Source organism: Leptonychotes weddellii, chromosome 14 (genome assembly GCF_054177405.1).
Source record: "Leptonychotes weddellii isolate Sample4059 chromosome 14, ASM5417740v2, whole genome shotgun sequence".
Lineage (NCBI taxonomy): Eukaryota > Metazoa > Chordata > Mammalia > Carnivora > Phocidae > Leptonychotes > Leptonychotes weddellii.
The window spans coordinates 35,102,838-35,120,576 of NC_138382.1; the positions used below are offsets into that span (position 1 = coordinate 35,102,838).

A 17,739-nucleotide genomic window follows, 5' to 3' on the forward strand; every position below is an offset into this window, starting at 1 on the left:
CTCAGCTACAAAAAATTCTCAAACAATTAGAAATCCCACAGTGGAGCTTTAAGGACTTTACAACGTTCTATTTCTTTTAGCTTTTCATAGTCTGAAATATAAGAAAATTTACTTGAATACTGAGAAAAATAGAACTTTGTCCTTTATATGTATATATATAAAATACTATATTATATAATTATCTGCTTATTAATATTTATTTATATACTTATGAATGTTTATTTCTCATAGTTGAACAGCATTATAAAAACATGCTGTCAAATGACAAAAATAATACAATTTAGTAACAAGTTTGAAGTCCTTTATTCAAGGCAAAACAGTCCATGGATTGGGGGAGTACAGTGCCTAGCAAGATGTGGCACACTCTTCCTAAGGATTTTGGGCAAGAGGGAGTTTTATAGAAGTAGTGCAGGGGCGCCTGGGTGGCTCAGTTGGTTAAGCGTCTGCCTTCAGCTCAGGTCATGATCCTGGAGTCCTGGGATCTAGTCCTATGTCAGGCTCCCTGCTTAGTGGGGAGCCTGCTTCTCCCTCAAATAAATAAATGATTTAAAAAAAGAAGAAGAAGAAAAAGCACTGCAGAAAACGGGGCATGGTTAGCTAGGAGGTCAGTGATTTTTTGGTAAGGCCAATATGTCCTGTTCTCTAGGGTAAGGTGAGTTAGCTAAAGCTGTGTTGGAGGATTGTGATTGGTGTATATTAGGTTTCCTTGATGGTGAGGTATTTACTATAAGGGCAGCAGACTTAATTCAGATTTCTGATATGGGCCAGGCCACTGGCGCAGCCTGCATTCTGTGGGTCCTGATATATAAATAACTTTTATCAATGCCCATTCAGTGATGGGTGATCATCAGGAAGAGTTGTTAATAAGAACTTGAAAAAGAAAAGCAGAATTTCAGCAAAGCATGTTTATCAAATCTGTGAATAACATGACATTGAAAGGTATAGAAAATACTTCACAAAATTGAATAAAAATTCCCAAAGATAGCAGTAGATTGGGAAGATAGAGTTATGCGGAAGACTACAGGGTGCGTTACTTAGCTGGAAAATGCCAATTGCTCAACGATACAATGGGAAAAATATAGGACTTTGCAAGAGTATACATAAAAATATTGTAGGAGGTTTTAATTAAATCTCGTATGAGTCTACAGTACAATATACATGTCAGAAAAGCTTGCATTATTTTAGTCTGCATCTACCAGGAATTCAACTAAGTAATTCACATAGTATACTTGGAATATGAAATTGAATTCTGGACATAATGCTCCATGAAGTTAAGGTGGAGCATATTCAAGAGGGACCAGGGTAGAAAAGCATCTCAAAAACACACATAATAGGAATATTTGAATAAGCTAGGGATGTTTTTCTTGAGATGTTTCAAGCATCAAATGATCATATCCAAATAGTTAAGAGATCATCCATATGGAAAAGGAATTGGACTTATTTGTATGTTCTACTCAACCTCAACACTTTTATTTTCCTTCCATTAGCACCAACTGTTAACATAATATAGATTTTTCTTATTTTTCTTTTTATCTGAACCCACCCCATTAGGATGACAGCTACATAAGGGCAGGGATTTTTATCTCCGTTATTCACTTACTACTTTGTCCTTTGTGCCTGGAAAAGTGCCTGGCATATAATTGGTACTTGCCAGGCGTTTTATTGAATGATGAATGGACATAAGAGATGGAACTGGGATCAGTGGGTGAAAGCCTCAGAGACTCAGAGATTGTCCCAGACTAAGGGACAACTTTTCTGTTGGAAATATTAAAACTTTCTGCCCTGGCTCAGAAAGTCTTAAGTGCTCTACCCCTGGCATTGTTAAAACACGTGCTTCCTGAGTTAACACTTAGTAGAAGTACTACGGAAGTGGTACTACTAGGCATTTGATACTAGATATTCTAATTTCTTGATGAGATTTTACAATTTTGGAAAACATTTTTTTTAACATGTAGTTTCTTTTCATTTGGATGACAAGTAACTATGACATTGAACTATTTTTCAATAGGCATACTCTTTTTCTTTGATAGACACACTTTTCAAATATGGCGTATGTAAGGGAATTATAATAAAGAGGATATTTGGTTGTGAAATAATTGTGAGAAAAATCAGGACCCACTGATATAATATAATATTTATCAGATGGAGAAACATGGTCCAGAGACAGTAAGTAACTAAAAGAGCCATATAGCCAGCACTCAAGTCCCAGGCCAGTGCTTGCTTGCTGAGTCTGCTCATTTTACTGCAATAATGGGTCTCCATTTAAGTGACATTCAAATTTCAGTCACCAATGTAGATGCTGCATCAGGTTAAAGAAGTCCTACTTGTACTTATTTATTCATCTTAAGAAGTTAGAGGCCATGTATGGAATCCACAGAAATAAGAGACTGTACAACATGTTTACACTAATTTTACTAACATAGAAAACCAGGAAATGCTCAAATTAAACTTATAGCTTACATGCAATATGTGCTATAATAGTATTTGGTCTTGAACTTAAACGAGGTACATTTAACAACTCTTCTTCCTGGATTTTATGTTCCCCCATTTTTTTCAAAAGCAGTGATTCTGAAGCACAGACCTCTGCAGATTTAGGAACAATTATTGTAGAAACATCCCAGAAAATAAGTCCTATAGAAGATGGAAGAGACCAGAAAGAAAGTGACCAAACAGAAGACAGCCAAATGCAAGGAAAAGAAATGGTACGAACATATTCAAATACAGATGGCAAGACCCCAAAGGTATATGACACAGTGTTGCTTAATTATAAGCTATGTTTTTAATTTTATGCTTCATAACTTAAATTTCATGGCCAGTGATTTAATTTAAATCCCTAGAAAATGTTTTTCTTTGAAATATACAGTGGAAATACTCAACTTTTTAATAGTTTTTAAATAATTAAATAATTTTTAAGTACCAATTAAATAATTTTTAAGTACCAATTTGGTACAAACTTTTGTATAGTTGAAAATGGAAATAGATACTATTTTCCTAAATATAAATCTTAAGGTATTTATATCTTAGCCAAAAAAAAAAAACAGGTGATAATAAGCTTATTAGTTTTTAGATATGTTACCAAGAGCATGATCCCTAAAAGAAAATATCAATAAATTAGACTTAATTAAAATTAAGACATTTTGGTCTGTGAAAGTCCCTCTTTTGAGGATAGAAAGATATGCTATAAACTGGAGGAAGTATTAACAAACCATATATGTGACAAAGGACTCATATTTTGAATATATAAAGATTTTATCAAAACTCAACAATAGAAATTCAAATTAATCTAGTTAGAAAATGGAGTAAAAAACATGAACAAACATTTCACTGAGAAGGATAAATGGAAAGCAGATAAACACACATAAAGATTTCCAACATCACTAACCATTAGGGAAATGCAGATAAAGACCCTGATGAGATACACATCTTTGGAACAGTAAAACTGAAAGTAATGACAACACCAAATGCTGACAAGGAAGCAGAGAGATTGGATCTCACATACATACAGTGCTAGTGTGAATATAAAGTGGTATAGCACTCTGGGAAACAGTTGGCAATTTCTTTAAAAAAAAAAAAAAGAAAGGAAGGGGAGGGTGGGTGGCTCAGTTGTTTAAGCATCTACTTTTGGCTCAGGTCATGATCCTGGGGTCCTGGGGTTGAGTCCCATGTCAGGCTTTGTGCTCAGCGGGGAGTCTGCTTCTCTCTCTCTCTCTCCCTCTGCCCCTCCCCACTGCTTATTCTCTCTCTCTGACAAATAAATAAATAAACTCTTAAAAACAAAAAAAAATGGGACACCTGAGTAGCTCAGTCGGTTAAGCATTTGCTTTCGCTCAGGTCATGATCCTGGGATCCTGGGATCATGTACTGCATTGGGCTCCTTGCTCCATGGGGAGCCTGCTTCTCCCTTTTCCTGCTGTTCCACCTACTTGTGCTCTCTCTCTCTCTGACAAATAAATAAATAAAATCTTTAAAAAGAAAAAAGGAACTATTATCATACAACCCAACTATTTGCCTCTTGGACACTTATCCCAGAGAAATGGAAATTTATGTTTACCCAAAAAACCTGTACATGAATGGTCATAACAACTTTGTTTCTAATAGCTGAAAACTGGCAACAACCAGAATTCCCTTCAATAGCTGAATGGTTAAACTGTGATATATTCATTCTATGTAATACTACTCAGCAAAAAAAAAAAAGAGAGAGAGACAAACTATTGACAAACACTATATCCTAGATTTGTAACCTCAAATTTCTCATCTTGAGTTAGGGGCCTAGGCCATCTTTCCTTGCCTTTTATGTTCTGTATTGCTATATACATGGAATTTCAAGTTCAGAGGAGATGATCCATTGTCCTGTATTTTGTTGGCCACTTTGTTGGTCACGTGTGTCTCTGGATTCGTGCTCCACCTCATTTGTGGCATCAGAATTGCCTTTAATGTTTTGCCATGTTAAAAAAAAAATACTTTAAGTGTGCTGATTTCAATGTTTAAGATTTTCCTGAATTTCTATGGGGGCATCTGAGTGGCTCAGTCAGTTGAGCATCACTGTTGGTTTCAACTCAAGTAGTGATCTCATGATGATGAGATCAAACCCCGCCTCAGGTTCCACACTCAGCTCAGAGTCTGCTTAAGACTCTCTCTCTCTCTTCCTCTGCCTGTCCCCCCCACTTATGTGTGCATGCTCTCTTTCTCTCTCTAAATACATAAAATCTTAAAAAAAAAAAAAGAATTTTTCTGAGTATCTAGTCAGAAATAATCCTGGAAATGGAAGCCCATTCTTTTTTATTTTAGGTCCATTTAATTTGATACCAAGTCTGGTGACTAATATTGGTAATTTGGTAGTTTTGTTTGGGACATTTTTATAGTGCTTAGTACATGACTGGCACTTGAATCCTCATAAAGCAATGAAAGAAACATTTTTTAAAAATATATCTTATATACTGGTTCTAAAGTTCAAATGAGGTATTTCAAAAATATTTTGAGGAATGAAGTAATATCAGGACTCATTGAAACCATATACTGCTTTATATATTTTCAGTATTTTTCAGTATATATATATATAATGTATACATATACATATATATGTATATATATGTATGTATATATAATGATATATAGAGTCATAAGTTATTAAATATTCTTATTTTTATTGCTTTTATTATATTTCCTCCTAGATTTTTAAACTGGCCATAGGTTAAATTTCTACCACTTTGGGGTTGATTTTGTATTTGTATGTTGTGCCTGCTAGGTCAACTTCTTTTTTTTCTAGTTCAGCTTTAATGCACATATTATATTCATTTATGAGTTCTTGGTATTAGTTATAGAATTTTATTGTTTAAATTTTTTTTAGTCTGCATAGATAAATATATTTTTAGGTAAAGAAATAATTTTATTATGTTCATTCACTTGAAGTCATTATTGAGTAATAATCTAATTTTTATAAAACCTTCAAATTTAGAATTATTTTCATTACAAGAATGCCAAAAGATCAACTTTTCAAAAGAAGAATGGTAATATACAAAAGAGTTCACATACAACAGTTCCTACCAGAGGTAAGGATGTATATGAAATTAACAATATCTTTTTATTTTACTGTGGTTTTAAAAATATATTATAAACATTATTTTTATAGTTAACAGAGAAAAGTGGAAAAATATAACTGCCCAGAAATCAAGTAGCAATATTATTTTATTACGAGAACGTATTGTATCCTTACAACAACAAAACAGTGTACTTCAGAATGCCAAAAAAACAGCAGAATTGTCTGTCAAAGAATATAAAGAAATCAATGAAAAACTCCTTCAGCAACAGCAAGTATCTGATCAACGATATCATACAAGCAGACAGACAATAAAGGTAAAGGAACTTTAAAAATTGATTATAATAGACTATATTATAAGGGTGGATATTTTGTTTTACATGTGTTGTTTGGTTCATATTTGTTTTCTTTATTGTGTTATAACTTGGACTTTAAGAACAGGCTTTATAAATGCATTTACGTTGCCCATTTGCCCATGTTTAAAACTTTGAATTTCTCATTATAAATCAAATTATTAAATAGTAATTGCCTCAGTTCCTCTTTGCAAATACTAGTATAACGTGAAGATTTTAACATAAATATCTATTTTAATGTGTTCCTATAACTTATCTATGCTTTTGTTAAACTCAGGTGAATTGAGTTTTCTGCAACAGTTTTTAGACACATTATGACATTGCTGGTTATCATAATTTAATCTTAAAGTAAATGAAAAGGGAAAGATTGTTCCTTAAGTCTCCATTCTTTTTTTTTCTTTAAATATTTTTTATTATGTTATGTTAATCACCATATATTACATCATTAGTTTTTGATGTAGTGTTCCATGATTCATTGTTTGCGTATAACACCCAGTGCTCCATTCAGTATGTGCCCTCTTTAATACTCATCACCAGGCTAACACATCCCCCCACCCCCTTACCCTCTAGAACCCTCAGTTTGTTAAGTCTCCATTCTTAAAGGTATTTGCTTGTATAAAAAAATGATTTGTTAAAAATTTGTCTTACACAGAAGAATTCATCATTTTGGAAAATAATTTTTAAATCACTATCATACATAATTTCACATTATGCTTAAATTCTCTACTTCTGTTATCTAGTGCTTTGATTCAAGCAATACTCAGTAAATGTTTTAATTATAAAGGATTACTATTTTGATAGTTGTACTAATAAGAACTGTGTTCTGGCTTCATTCCCAAAGTAGCCTTATAACCAAATCTGACCCATGTTCCAAACGTTCTCTGAAAGTTACATTCTATGATCTGGATTTTAAAAATTTATTAAGACTTGTTTTCTGGACTAACAGATAGTAGATACTCCAGAATATCCCATGTGCAATTGAGAAGAATGTGTATTCTGCTATTGTTGGATTGAATGGTCTATATATATCTGTTGAGTCTAGTTGGTTAATAATGATGTTCAGCTCTTCTATATTCTTGTTGATGTTCTGTCTAGTTCTATCAGTTGTTGAGTGTGAAGTATTTAAATCACCTGCTATTAATATTTTTGTAATAACTTTAATGAGATATAATTCACATACCATGTAATTCTCTTATTTAGTGCAATGGTTGTTACAATATAGACAAAATTGTGCAGCTATCACTAAAATCAATTTTAGAACATTTTCATAACTTCATAAAGGGACCCTGTACCCTTTATCTGTGATCCTTCCCCATCTCTGCCAACTCTAGGCAACTACTAATCTATACTCTATATAGACTGTAGGGGCAGAAAAATTTATCCTACTTCCCTTCTAGGTTATTTGGCTTTCTAATAATTAAATGATCATAAGACAGATTAACCAGAGAAAAACAAATTTAATTTCATATTTATGAGAGCCCCATAAAAATATGAGACCCATAAAGCAGCTAGATAATTGAAGCTTATATAACATCCTGAGCTAAGGAAAGGGGTGGGGGTCTGGGACACAAAGGGAGGAAGGCCTTTCACAGGAAGGCTAGAGGAGATGTGTGGAAAACAAAGGTTGTTCTGTTATGCAGATAAAGTTCTTAGGTAAAAAGGGAGATGCTTGGGTGGCTCAGTTGGTTGTGTCCAACTCTTGGTTTTGGCTCAGGTCATGGTCTCAGGGTCATGAGCTTAGCCCCACATCAGGCTCCATGCTCAGCACAGAGTCTGCTTGAGATTCTCTCCCTCTGACCCTCCTTCCACTCTCTCTTTCTCTAAAATAAATAAATAAAATCTTTAAAAAAATAATTTCTTAGGTAAAAAGGTATTTCTGGTAATACTTCTCTTCCTGGTGCAGGCCTGGTTTCCAATGTAAATTTAGGCAATTGAAGGGAATGGATAAAGAGCTTTTCTTGAATCTACTGGGATTTGGTTGCCTTTAGCTCAAAATAATCCTTATGTCAAAGAGACATAATTTGGGGTGACAGAATCTGCTCCCTTTCAAGATTTGCCTATCCAGACATTTCGTATAGATGGAATCTTCCAATATTTGGCTTTTTGTGTCTGGCTTCTTTCACTTCACATAATGTTTAAAAGTTCATCTATGTTGTAGCATATATCACTATTAGCATAAGGATTTTGAAGACTTTTTTCCTCCATAGAAGAAATGAAGAAACAAGCAAACATTATTGGGAGTCAACATCTTCATAACCCTTTGTACAGAACCTAATTTCCTAAGAAAGGATCAATGTAATAATTCTAAGACAATTGATGGATCAAGGGAGTTACAAGTTTTCTAAGCCATAAATTCCTATCTTTAAAAAGATTGAAGATCAAATAAAAGCATTTTACATGAAAACTATAAAACATTTTTGAGATTCTCCATGTACATTGGGGAATACTTATAATTCCTCTAGGAAATTCTAGAAATGAACCAAAAACTGCAACAATCTAGGAAATATTATCAAGAAAAATAGCTGAGTCTAAATAAGGACAGGAAACTTTGTGGCATTATAATTTGCCTTGGTCCCATTCTCCATAATCCTAGCTCTGCAGTAGCCTGGGAATAAAGAAGGTCCATGTTCCCTATGCAGCCTGGCAACTACCAGAAGAAGCTGAATGGAACTATAGCTCCTGTAAAACCTGATTCCCAAATAGTTGTCATCATTTGACCTGTCTGATGCTTTCCTTGAAGACCCCAGTTGAAAAATTGACTCTGATCTCAATCATTGTGAGCAGCCTTCTTGGCGGGTGAGGTGGGTGGATGAAACTGTCAAAACAATCACAAGCAAGTGTTTTAACTTCAGGCTGCCTGAGGTGATAGATTCTAGTTTAGGTCAAATAATATATTAACCAAATAGCTTAAAAGTAAAAGCTGTGGAATGAGATGTCCATAAAACTTTTGTTTTTTTTGTTTTTTTGTTTTTTTTTTTAAAGATTTATTTATTTGTTTGAGAGAGCAAGAATGAGAGAGAGTACATGAGAGGGGGGAGGGTCAGAGGGAGAAGCAGGCTCCTCACTGAGCAGGGAGCCCGATGCGGGACTCGATCCCGGGACTCCAGGATCATGACCTGAGCCGAAGGCAGTTGCTTAACCAACTGAGCCACCCAGGTGCCCTCCATAAAAGTTTTGAAAGGCTCTGACATATTCCTGGGCATCTGGAGGACACATGCATTCACACAGTTTTGTGAATACTCAGGAAAGGAATGAGAAAGCCTAGGCACTTGCCTCTGTCTTACCATAAGGCTCTGCACCATGATAGTAAATAATAAGGCAGTATTGTTCATAGCAGCATTATTGGTAATAACCAGAAGGTAGAAACAACCTAAATGTCCATTAGCTGATGAAAGGATAAATTGTGGTATATGCATACAGCAGAATATTATTAAACCACAAAAAGTAATGAAGTATTGATACATGTTACAACATGGATGAAACTTAAAAATATTATAGTTAGTGAAAGAACAAGTCAGAAAAGAGAACATATTATATGATTCCATATATATGAAATATTCAGAATAGGCAAATCTATAGAGACAGAAAGTAGATTAGTGTTTGCTTTGGGCTGGGGGAAAAGAAGAACATGGTAGTGATTGCTAAAGTGTGTGGGTTTCTTAAAGTGATGATAATATTCTAAAATTCACTGTGTTGATGGTTGAACATATCTGTGAATATACTAAAAGACACTGAAAATTTATACTTTAAATGAATGAATAGTATGGTATGTGAATTATATCTCAGTAAAACTTTTTTTTATATTGGTTTTAAATGGGAAAATATACCAACAAATAATAGTATCTGCAAGACTTTTATTGATAATGTATTTATGGTTGACAGACTAATAGATTAAAAACCATTCTCTATTCAAATTAATAAAACCTACTGCCAACATAACAATTGTTTCTGTAATGTATATTATGGAAGGGGTGCTAGGGTGGCTCCAGTTGGTTAAGTGTCTGACTCTTGATTTCAGATCAAATCATGATCTCAGGGTTGTGAGATGGAGCCCCACATTGGGCTCCACACTGGGTGTGGAGCCTGTTTGGGATCCTCAGTCTCCCTCTGCCTCTGCCCTTCCTCCTGCTTGCTCACTCTCTCTCTCAAAATAAATAAATAAAATCTTTTTAAAAATATTATGGTAAAGTGTAATAGCTATATAATATTTTTAGATGTATAGAGAACCTACTATTAGACAAAGCACTTCAATTATTATTAAATTCAACAAAGTAAAATGCATTTAAGGTGAATTCCCCCTTAAAACTAACTTCTAATTAAAACGTATGTTTTCTTTTTCTAACACATTCAGTTCTCTATTATAAAAGTGAACATCAAGGAATAGAAATGTTAAAGCTTATAATGTTGACTAGCTTTTCCAGTTTGAATGCTCAGTGCTCTGACTCAAGGGACTTACTCATAATTCATCTGAAAAGTATGAAAAATGAGTCCCAAGTCTTAAGAACAAGATGTAAATGTCATCTTCTTTTTTTCCAGTAACATTACTTAATTGTATTATGACTGTGAAAACTCCTTTATAGCCACGTATGTGTCATCATGTAGATTTAAACAGCATTAACTCATAGAAGCACACTATCAGAATCCGTATTATAAAAGAAAATGCAGCTTTAGCTATAAAACCACCTTTTAGAAAATCTTCCGAATGTTTTGTATTAGGTATTAAATAATTATATATAAGGTATTAGCTGGTAGATATCAAACGTAAATTTTTGTGGAATGTTATATACTGTAAAATTTATTTTCTAATAAGCCTTCCCCTGATATAATATGTGCTTAGAGAAAATAGAATAATCTGTACCATTTATTCATATATGAATAGATGAATTATTTTATTAATTTCCTTTCTGTATTTGTTTAAATAACAAAGGATTTCAAGAGGTTTATATTCACTATGATTGAAGTGTGTTCCCCCAAAATCCATATGTTGAAGCCCTAATTCCTAATGTTACGGTTTTTGGGGATGGCGCCTTTGTGAGGTAATTGCATTTAGTTGAGGTCATGAGGGAGGTGCCCTCATGGTGGGTTTAGTGACCTTATAGGAAGAGAGTTCTCACTAGAACCTGACCATGCTGGCATTCTGATCTCATACTTCCAGCCTCCAGAACTGGAAGATATTAAATGTCTATTGTTTAAGCCACTCAGTTTATGGGGGTTTTGTTGTTGTTATAGCAACCCAAGCAGAGTAATGCAGATTTTGGTACTGGCAGTTGAGTGCTATTGTGACACATACCTAAAAATGTGGAAGCAGCTTTGGAACTGTGTAATGGGTACATGCTGCAAGAGTTTTGAGGTACATACTAGAAATACAGACATTAAGGCTATTCTGGAGAGGTTTCAGATGAAAATGAGGAACATGTTTTTGGAAACTGGAGGGAAGGCAGCCCTTGTTACAGAGTGTCAAAGAACTTGGCTGAACTATGTTCTAGTGATTTGTGGAAGGTAGAACTTGAGAGCAATGAAATTGTATGTTCTTTTATTAAAACTTTATTTTGGAAGGAGTATTTTAGGTTCACAGTAAAATTGAAAAGAAGGTACTGAGATTTCTCTTATATCCCATGCCTCCACACATGCAATATCCCCATCAGAAAGGTACAATTCATTACAATTGATGAACCTACATTGATACATCATAATTACCCAAAATGCATAGTTTACTTACAGTTCACTCTTGCTATTGTACATTCTTTGGGTTTGGACAAATGTATAATGACACATACCTATTCATGTATTCATTTTCACTGCCCTAAAAATCCTCTATGTTTTGCCTATTTATCCTCCCCACCCCACTCCAGTCCCTGGCAACTGCAGATTTTTTTACTCTCTCCATAGCTTTGCCTTTTGCAGAATGTTATATAGTTGGAATCATACAATATAAAGAGTTTTCAGACTGGCTTCTTTCTCTTAATAATATGCACCTAAGTTTCCTCCCTGTCTTTTCATGGCTCAATGGCTCATTTCTTTTTAGCATTGAATAATATTCCATTGTCTGGATGTACCACAATTTATTTATTTACTCATCTACTGAAGGACATCTTGATTGCTTCCATGCTTTGGCAATTATGAATAAAGCTGCTAATAACATCCCATAAAGGTTCTTGTGTGCACACAGGTTTTCAATGCCTTTGGGCAAATACCAAGCAGCATGATTGCTAGATCAAATGGTAAAAATATGTTTAGTTTTGTAAGAAACTGCCAAGCTGTCTTCCAAAGTACTGTATCATTTTGATTCCCAGCAGCAATGAATGAGATTCCCTTTGTTCCACATTCTCACTAGCATTTGATGTTGACAATGTTGTGGATTTTGGCCATTCTGAAAGCATATAGTGATATTTCATGGTTGTTTTAATTTGCATTTCCCTGATGGCATATGATGTGGACCATCTTTTTATATGCTTATTTGCCATCTGTTTATCTCCTTTGGTAAGATGTCTGTTTGGGTCTCTTGCCCACTTTTTAATTGGGTTCTTTGTTTTCTTACTGCTGAGTTTTAGGAGTTCTTTGTGTATTTTGGAAAAAGTCCTTTATCATATATGTCTTTTGTAAATATTTGCTTCCAGGGGCGCCTGGGTGGCTCATTCGTTAAGCGTCTGCCTTCGGCTCAGGTCATGATCCCAGGGTCCTGGGATCGAGCCCCGCATCGGGCTCCCTGCTCCGCGGGAGGCCTGCTTCTCCCTCTCCCACTCCCCCTGCTTGTGTTCCCTCTCTCGCTGTGTCTCTCTCTGTCAAAGAAATAAATAAAATCTTAAAAAAAAAAAAAAATATTTGCTTCCAGTCTCTAGCAGAATGGGCCCTCTCATTCTCTCGACACTGTACTTTGTAGAGCAGAAGTTTTGAATCCTAATGAAGTTCAGCTTATCATTATTTTTTTCATGGTCATGCTTTTGGTGTATCTAAAATGTGATCGCCATACCCAAGATCACTTAGAGATTCTTCTATTTTATCTTCTAGGAATTTTTTAGCTTTGCATTTTACACTTAGGTCTGTGATCCATTTCAAATTAATTTTTGTGAGGCAATAAGGTCTGTCTGTGTCTAGATTTATTTATTTTTTTTGCCTGTAGATGTCCAAATGTTCTAGCACAGTTTGTTGGAAAGGCTATCTTATCTTGCATTGCCTTTGCTTTTTTGTCAAAGATCAGTTGACTATTTATATGGGTCTATTTCTGGGCTGTCTCTTCTGTTCCATTGGTCTATTTATATTTATTCTTTTACCAATACCACATGTTTTGATTACTGTAGCTTTACAGTAAGTTTTGAAATGAGGTAGTGTTAAGTCTTCCAACTTTGTTGTTTTCCTTCAATACTGTGTTGACTAATCTGGGTCTTTTGCCTCTTCATATAAACTTTAGAATCTGTTTGTCAATATTCCCATGCTGGGATTTTGATGGGATTGCAGTGAAACTGTAGAACCAATTGGGAAGAACTAACATCTTGACAATTGTATCTTCCTTTCCATGAACATGGAATATCTCCATTTATTTAGTTCTTCTTTGATTTCATTTCTCAAACTATTTTAGTTTTTCTCATATAGACATTGTACATATTTTGTTAGATATATATCAAAGTATTTACTTTTTAAGTATGCTAATGTAAATGGGATGTTTTGCTTTTAAATTCTACTTGTTCACTCTTGGTATATAGAAAAGGGATTGACTTTCATATATTAACCTTTTATCCGTCAACTGTGACATAATAACTTATTTGGCCCAGGAGGTTTTTTTTGTTGTTATTTTTGTTGATTCTTTTGGATTTTCTGCATTGACAATCATATCTGTGAACAAAGACAGTTTTATTTCTTCCCTCCAATTCTGGGTGCTTGTCACTTCATTTACTTGTCTTGCTGACTTAGCTAGGACTTCCAGTATGACAAAAAGCCAGGGTGAGAGGTGACCTCTTGCCTTACACCTGATCTTAGTGGGAAAGCTTCAAGTTTCTCATCATTAAGTATGATGTTACTTATAGGGCTTTTGTAGATATTCTTTATGAAGTTGAGGATGCTCCCCTCTATTACTAATTTACTGAGAGTTCTTACTGTAAATGTGTGTGGAATTTGTCAAATGATTTTCTGCATCTAGTGATGTGATTGATTTTTATTTTTTAGTTTGTTGATGTGAAGGACTGCATTAATTGATTTTTATCTCTTGACTCATTATATCAACCTATAACATAACCCATTCAACAAATATCTTGGGTTTTTAGGTTAATCTAACATATAAATTTAGGTTAATCTAACATATAAACTAACATATATAATCTAATATATAAATCTAACATAGAAACTTAGGATACTAACTATTAAATCTGAAGAGTCTTTTAGCAAACCCTGTAATTCTAAAAGAACTGTATTTTATGGATCTCCATAAAACATTTTCATTTGTGTAGATATATATGATTGCTATTGTATCCTAAACTTACACTTATCTTTGATTTGTATTTATTTATATAACTCTTATTTAAGAGACTGAGGTGTTAAATTGTACTGGACTCGTTTTTTTTTTCTGTCAGGAATTGTAGAATATTAAATAGCCTCATTTTCATTTTTGTGGTCTGTGTTCATACCTCTAGTGATAATGAAGTAGAAAACTACTCTCTTATTGTATTTCATTGCTAATCTCCAGAGTTTTCTTTTATCTTACCCCAATAGCTTGTGTTGTACACATTCCTTGTAGGGTATTCAGTTTATATATGTCAGATTCTCTAGGGCCGTGGCTTTTGCCAGATGAAGCACTTTTGATTTTGAAGCTGATGAAACACAGTGCTATTATTGATCTGTGCATGACACAGCCTGTCTCTCTCCTAGCAGAGTGTAGCAACATTTATCCAGGAATTTGTGAAATGTCACTCGGATCATGTTCGCAAGGTAAACTGTGCAAAAACCAGGATCTGAGCTGAGAATCCCTGTGGAATTGGACGTGACTGTCTTATTCCTATGTCTTATCTTCTAGATGAACCAAGTGATATTTGTTAACAGAATGTCTGTGTCTTATATTAGACTTTGTAAGGAACTATTATTATCACTCAGAATACTATGTACTGTGAAATCATACTTCTTATACTCTGTTTTCAGATGCACTTGTGCTCTTACACAGAAAATAGTAAGATAAGAAAGTAGGACCTGAAAATATCAGGTAGAAATTTCTTTTCTGTTTATAATAAACCAGTGTTAGGATATATTGCACAGTCTTATATTCCTAGTAGTGTTTTTATTCTCTGCATCAGTATACTTTGAGGTAAGTGTGTCTCGTTAAAATATCAACATGCCTAGAAGTGACAAATTATAACATTTTTCCCCAGTATGGAATCATTGTGATATTTAATTATGCGTATGTTTTAGAGTTTGGTTTTAAATGCCTAAAATTTTGGTTTGCACATGGATAGATGTATTTGTTACAATTTATTTTAGTTTAATATACCTAACATAGGTAAGTAACTCTAATAATAGGATATTCAACAATAAATTAAACATTATCTTTGACCCCTATATAATATACTACTAAGGGAGTTGGACATGTATATCACAATGCAAAGAAATTGTAATATCTATCTATCTATAGTGTGTGTATGTGTTTATATGTGTGTGTGTGTGTGTAATATATACCATGGATATGTAGACAGTCATTCATCATAGTCATTATTTATTTATTTATTAAAGATTTTATTTATTTAATTGACAGAGAGAGAGACAGCAAGAGAGGGAACACAAGGAGGGGGAGTGGGAGAGGGAGAAGCAGGCTTCCCACGGAGCAGGGAGCCTGATGCAGGGTGCGATCCCAGGACCCTGGGATCATGACCTGAGCCAAAGGCAGATGCTTAACGACTGAGCCACCCAGGCGCACCCATCATAGTCATTATTTAGTAAGGCTTTTGAGGAGTAGCATTTGGCTTTCAAAATAGTAGCATACAACTTTCAAAATAAAACTAAACTATAAATCTAATTTTGAAAGTTGTATGAGTGGAACAAAGCCATTGGAAGAAGGAAAGCTTGAAAAGGCATCAAGGTGAGAAAGCAGTTTGTTGAGACTAGTGAATAATCTGGTATAGCTGTGGTTCTCAACGCTAGCTGCATGTTCTCACTTGCAGAGCTTTGAAAAATACTTAACGCCCATGCCCTACCCTAGACCAGTTAAATCTGAATATCTCTGTGGTGATCCTTATACGTTGCTAGTTTTTAAAAGCTCTCAGGTGGTTCTGATATACAGTTAAGTATGAGACTAAACTTTGAGAAAATAGAAATTAAATGGAAACAAGTAAGTAAGAGACTGTTTAAATATCATAGCAAAAGATGACAAATATCTAGAGAATACCAATAGAATAGAAAGAAAGAAAAAAACCAAGAGATTTTACAATGGTATAACACACAGAGTTTGATGACCAATCCTATATGGGAAGGTAAAAAACAAAAAGTGAAGTCTTTAAGATATCTATCAGTATTCTAATTAAAGTGACTAGAAAGTTGATGATAGACTATATCTGTGACAATATTATATAATAAATATTGTGGGAGGAAAAAAACCTCATATAAAAACATACCAGGAAAGTTGGACAAAATACAACAAATATAAATGTACACCATTTAAATATATAGAACATAACAACAACAACAACAAAAGATGTAAATCCCTAGGGGCTAAAATCAGACAGCTTACCGCTGTAACCAATGGCAGTTTGTCACTGAAGTGAGGGTGTCAAGTGAGCTGCAGGATATTTAGTGTCAAATGTAGAGGAGAGGCCAGGGCTAGAGGTATGAATTTTGAAGTTATGAGAATTTAGATCGTATTTTAAAATGTGAAGCTGGGATGGGATCACTTAGGGAGTGAAGATAGACAAAAAAGAGAAGAGGTCCCAGGTCTGAGTCCAGGGCCCTCCAACCTTTCGAGTTTGGACAGATGGGGAAGAACCAGAAGAGGAGAGGGCAGTTAAGTAGAAAGAAAACCAAGTAGTATCTAAAAGCCAAGTGATGAAAGGATTTCAAGGACTAGTAAATGACTAACTGTGTCAAATGCTGCTGAGTAGAATGAGTCCATGAGAGGAACTAAGAAATGGGAAGAGAAGGAGAGGAATTGGAGAATATAGTTAAATGTGCATACTTTTTAGAGTTATCTCAAGGAATTTTGCTCTAAAGGAGAACAGATGTAAACTAATATATAAATACTTAATATATATAAATATGAACATTTAAAAACTTGAGCTCAAAATAAATAATGCAAAAATTGCAAATTTTATTACTTTTAAGATGAAGCTGACAGTCATTAAGCATATACATTATTTGAACAAAACAATAAAAAGCTTCGCTCTAAATATTTATCAAAAATATTCACATAATTAAGCCAAAAAAAGCTCTCCACAAATTTTAAATATTTGGTGGCATATAAAAAATATTGTCTAGACGAACCATGAGAGACTATGGACTCTGGGAAATAAACTGAAGGTTCTAGAGGGGAGGGGGGTGGGGGATAGGTTAGCCTGGTGATGGGTATTAAAGGGGGCATGTACTGAGTGGAGCACTGGGTGTTATATGCAAACAATGAATCATGGAACACTACATCAAAAACTAATGATGTAATGTATGGTGATTAACATAACATAAAAAAAAATTGTCTAACGTAAGTTAAATTAGAAATCAGTTTAAAAGCTTAACTTTGAAAATTCTGATGCAAACTGATAGAGACATTTCCAAATAACTAATGGGTCAAAGAAGAAAATAAAATAAAAATGAGAGAATACTCAAATTGAATGATATCAAAACTTGTAGGGTGCAGGTAAGATGGTACTCAGATGGAAATGTGTACCT

At 34.2% G+C, this 17,739-nt stretch overlaps 1 protein-coding gene across 5 annotated transcripts in view; it reads left to right on the forward strand.

Annotated features, from left to right (window-relative positions):
- Positions 1-17,739, forward strand: part of LOC102740642 (centlein) — a 180,034-nt gene that overhangs the window by 101,356 nt on the left and 60,939 nt on the right. For 3 of the 5 annotated variants that reach the window (XM_081804123.1, XM_081804122.1, XM_081804119.1), the window contains 3 exons: positions 2,561-2,741; positions 5,456-5,549; positions 5,630-5,853. In XM_081804123.1, coding sequence (XP_081660249.1) covers positions 2,561-2,741; positions 5,456-5,549; positions 5,630-5,853 — 499 coding nt within the window. The remainder of the gene's footprint in view (positions 1-2,560; positions 2,742-5,455; positions 5,550-5,629; positions 5,854-17,739) is intronic. The other 2 variants (XM_081804121.1, XM_081804120.1) reach the window with 2 other exon arrangements.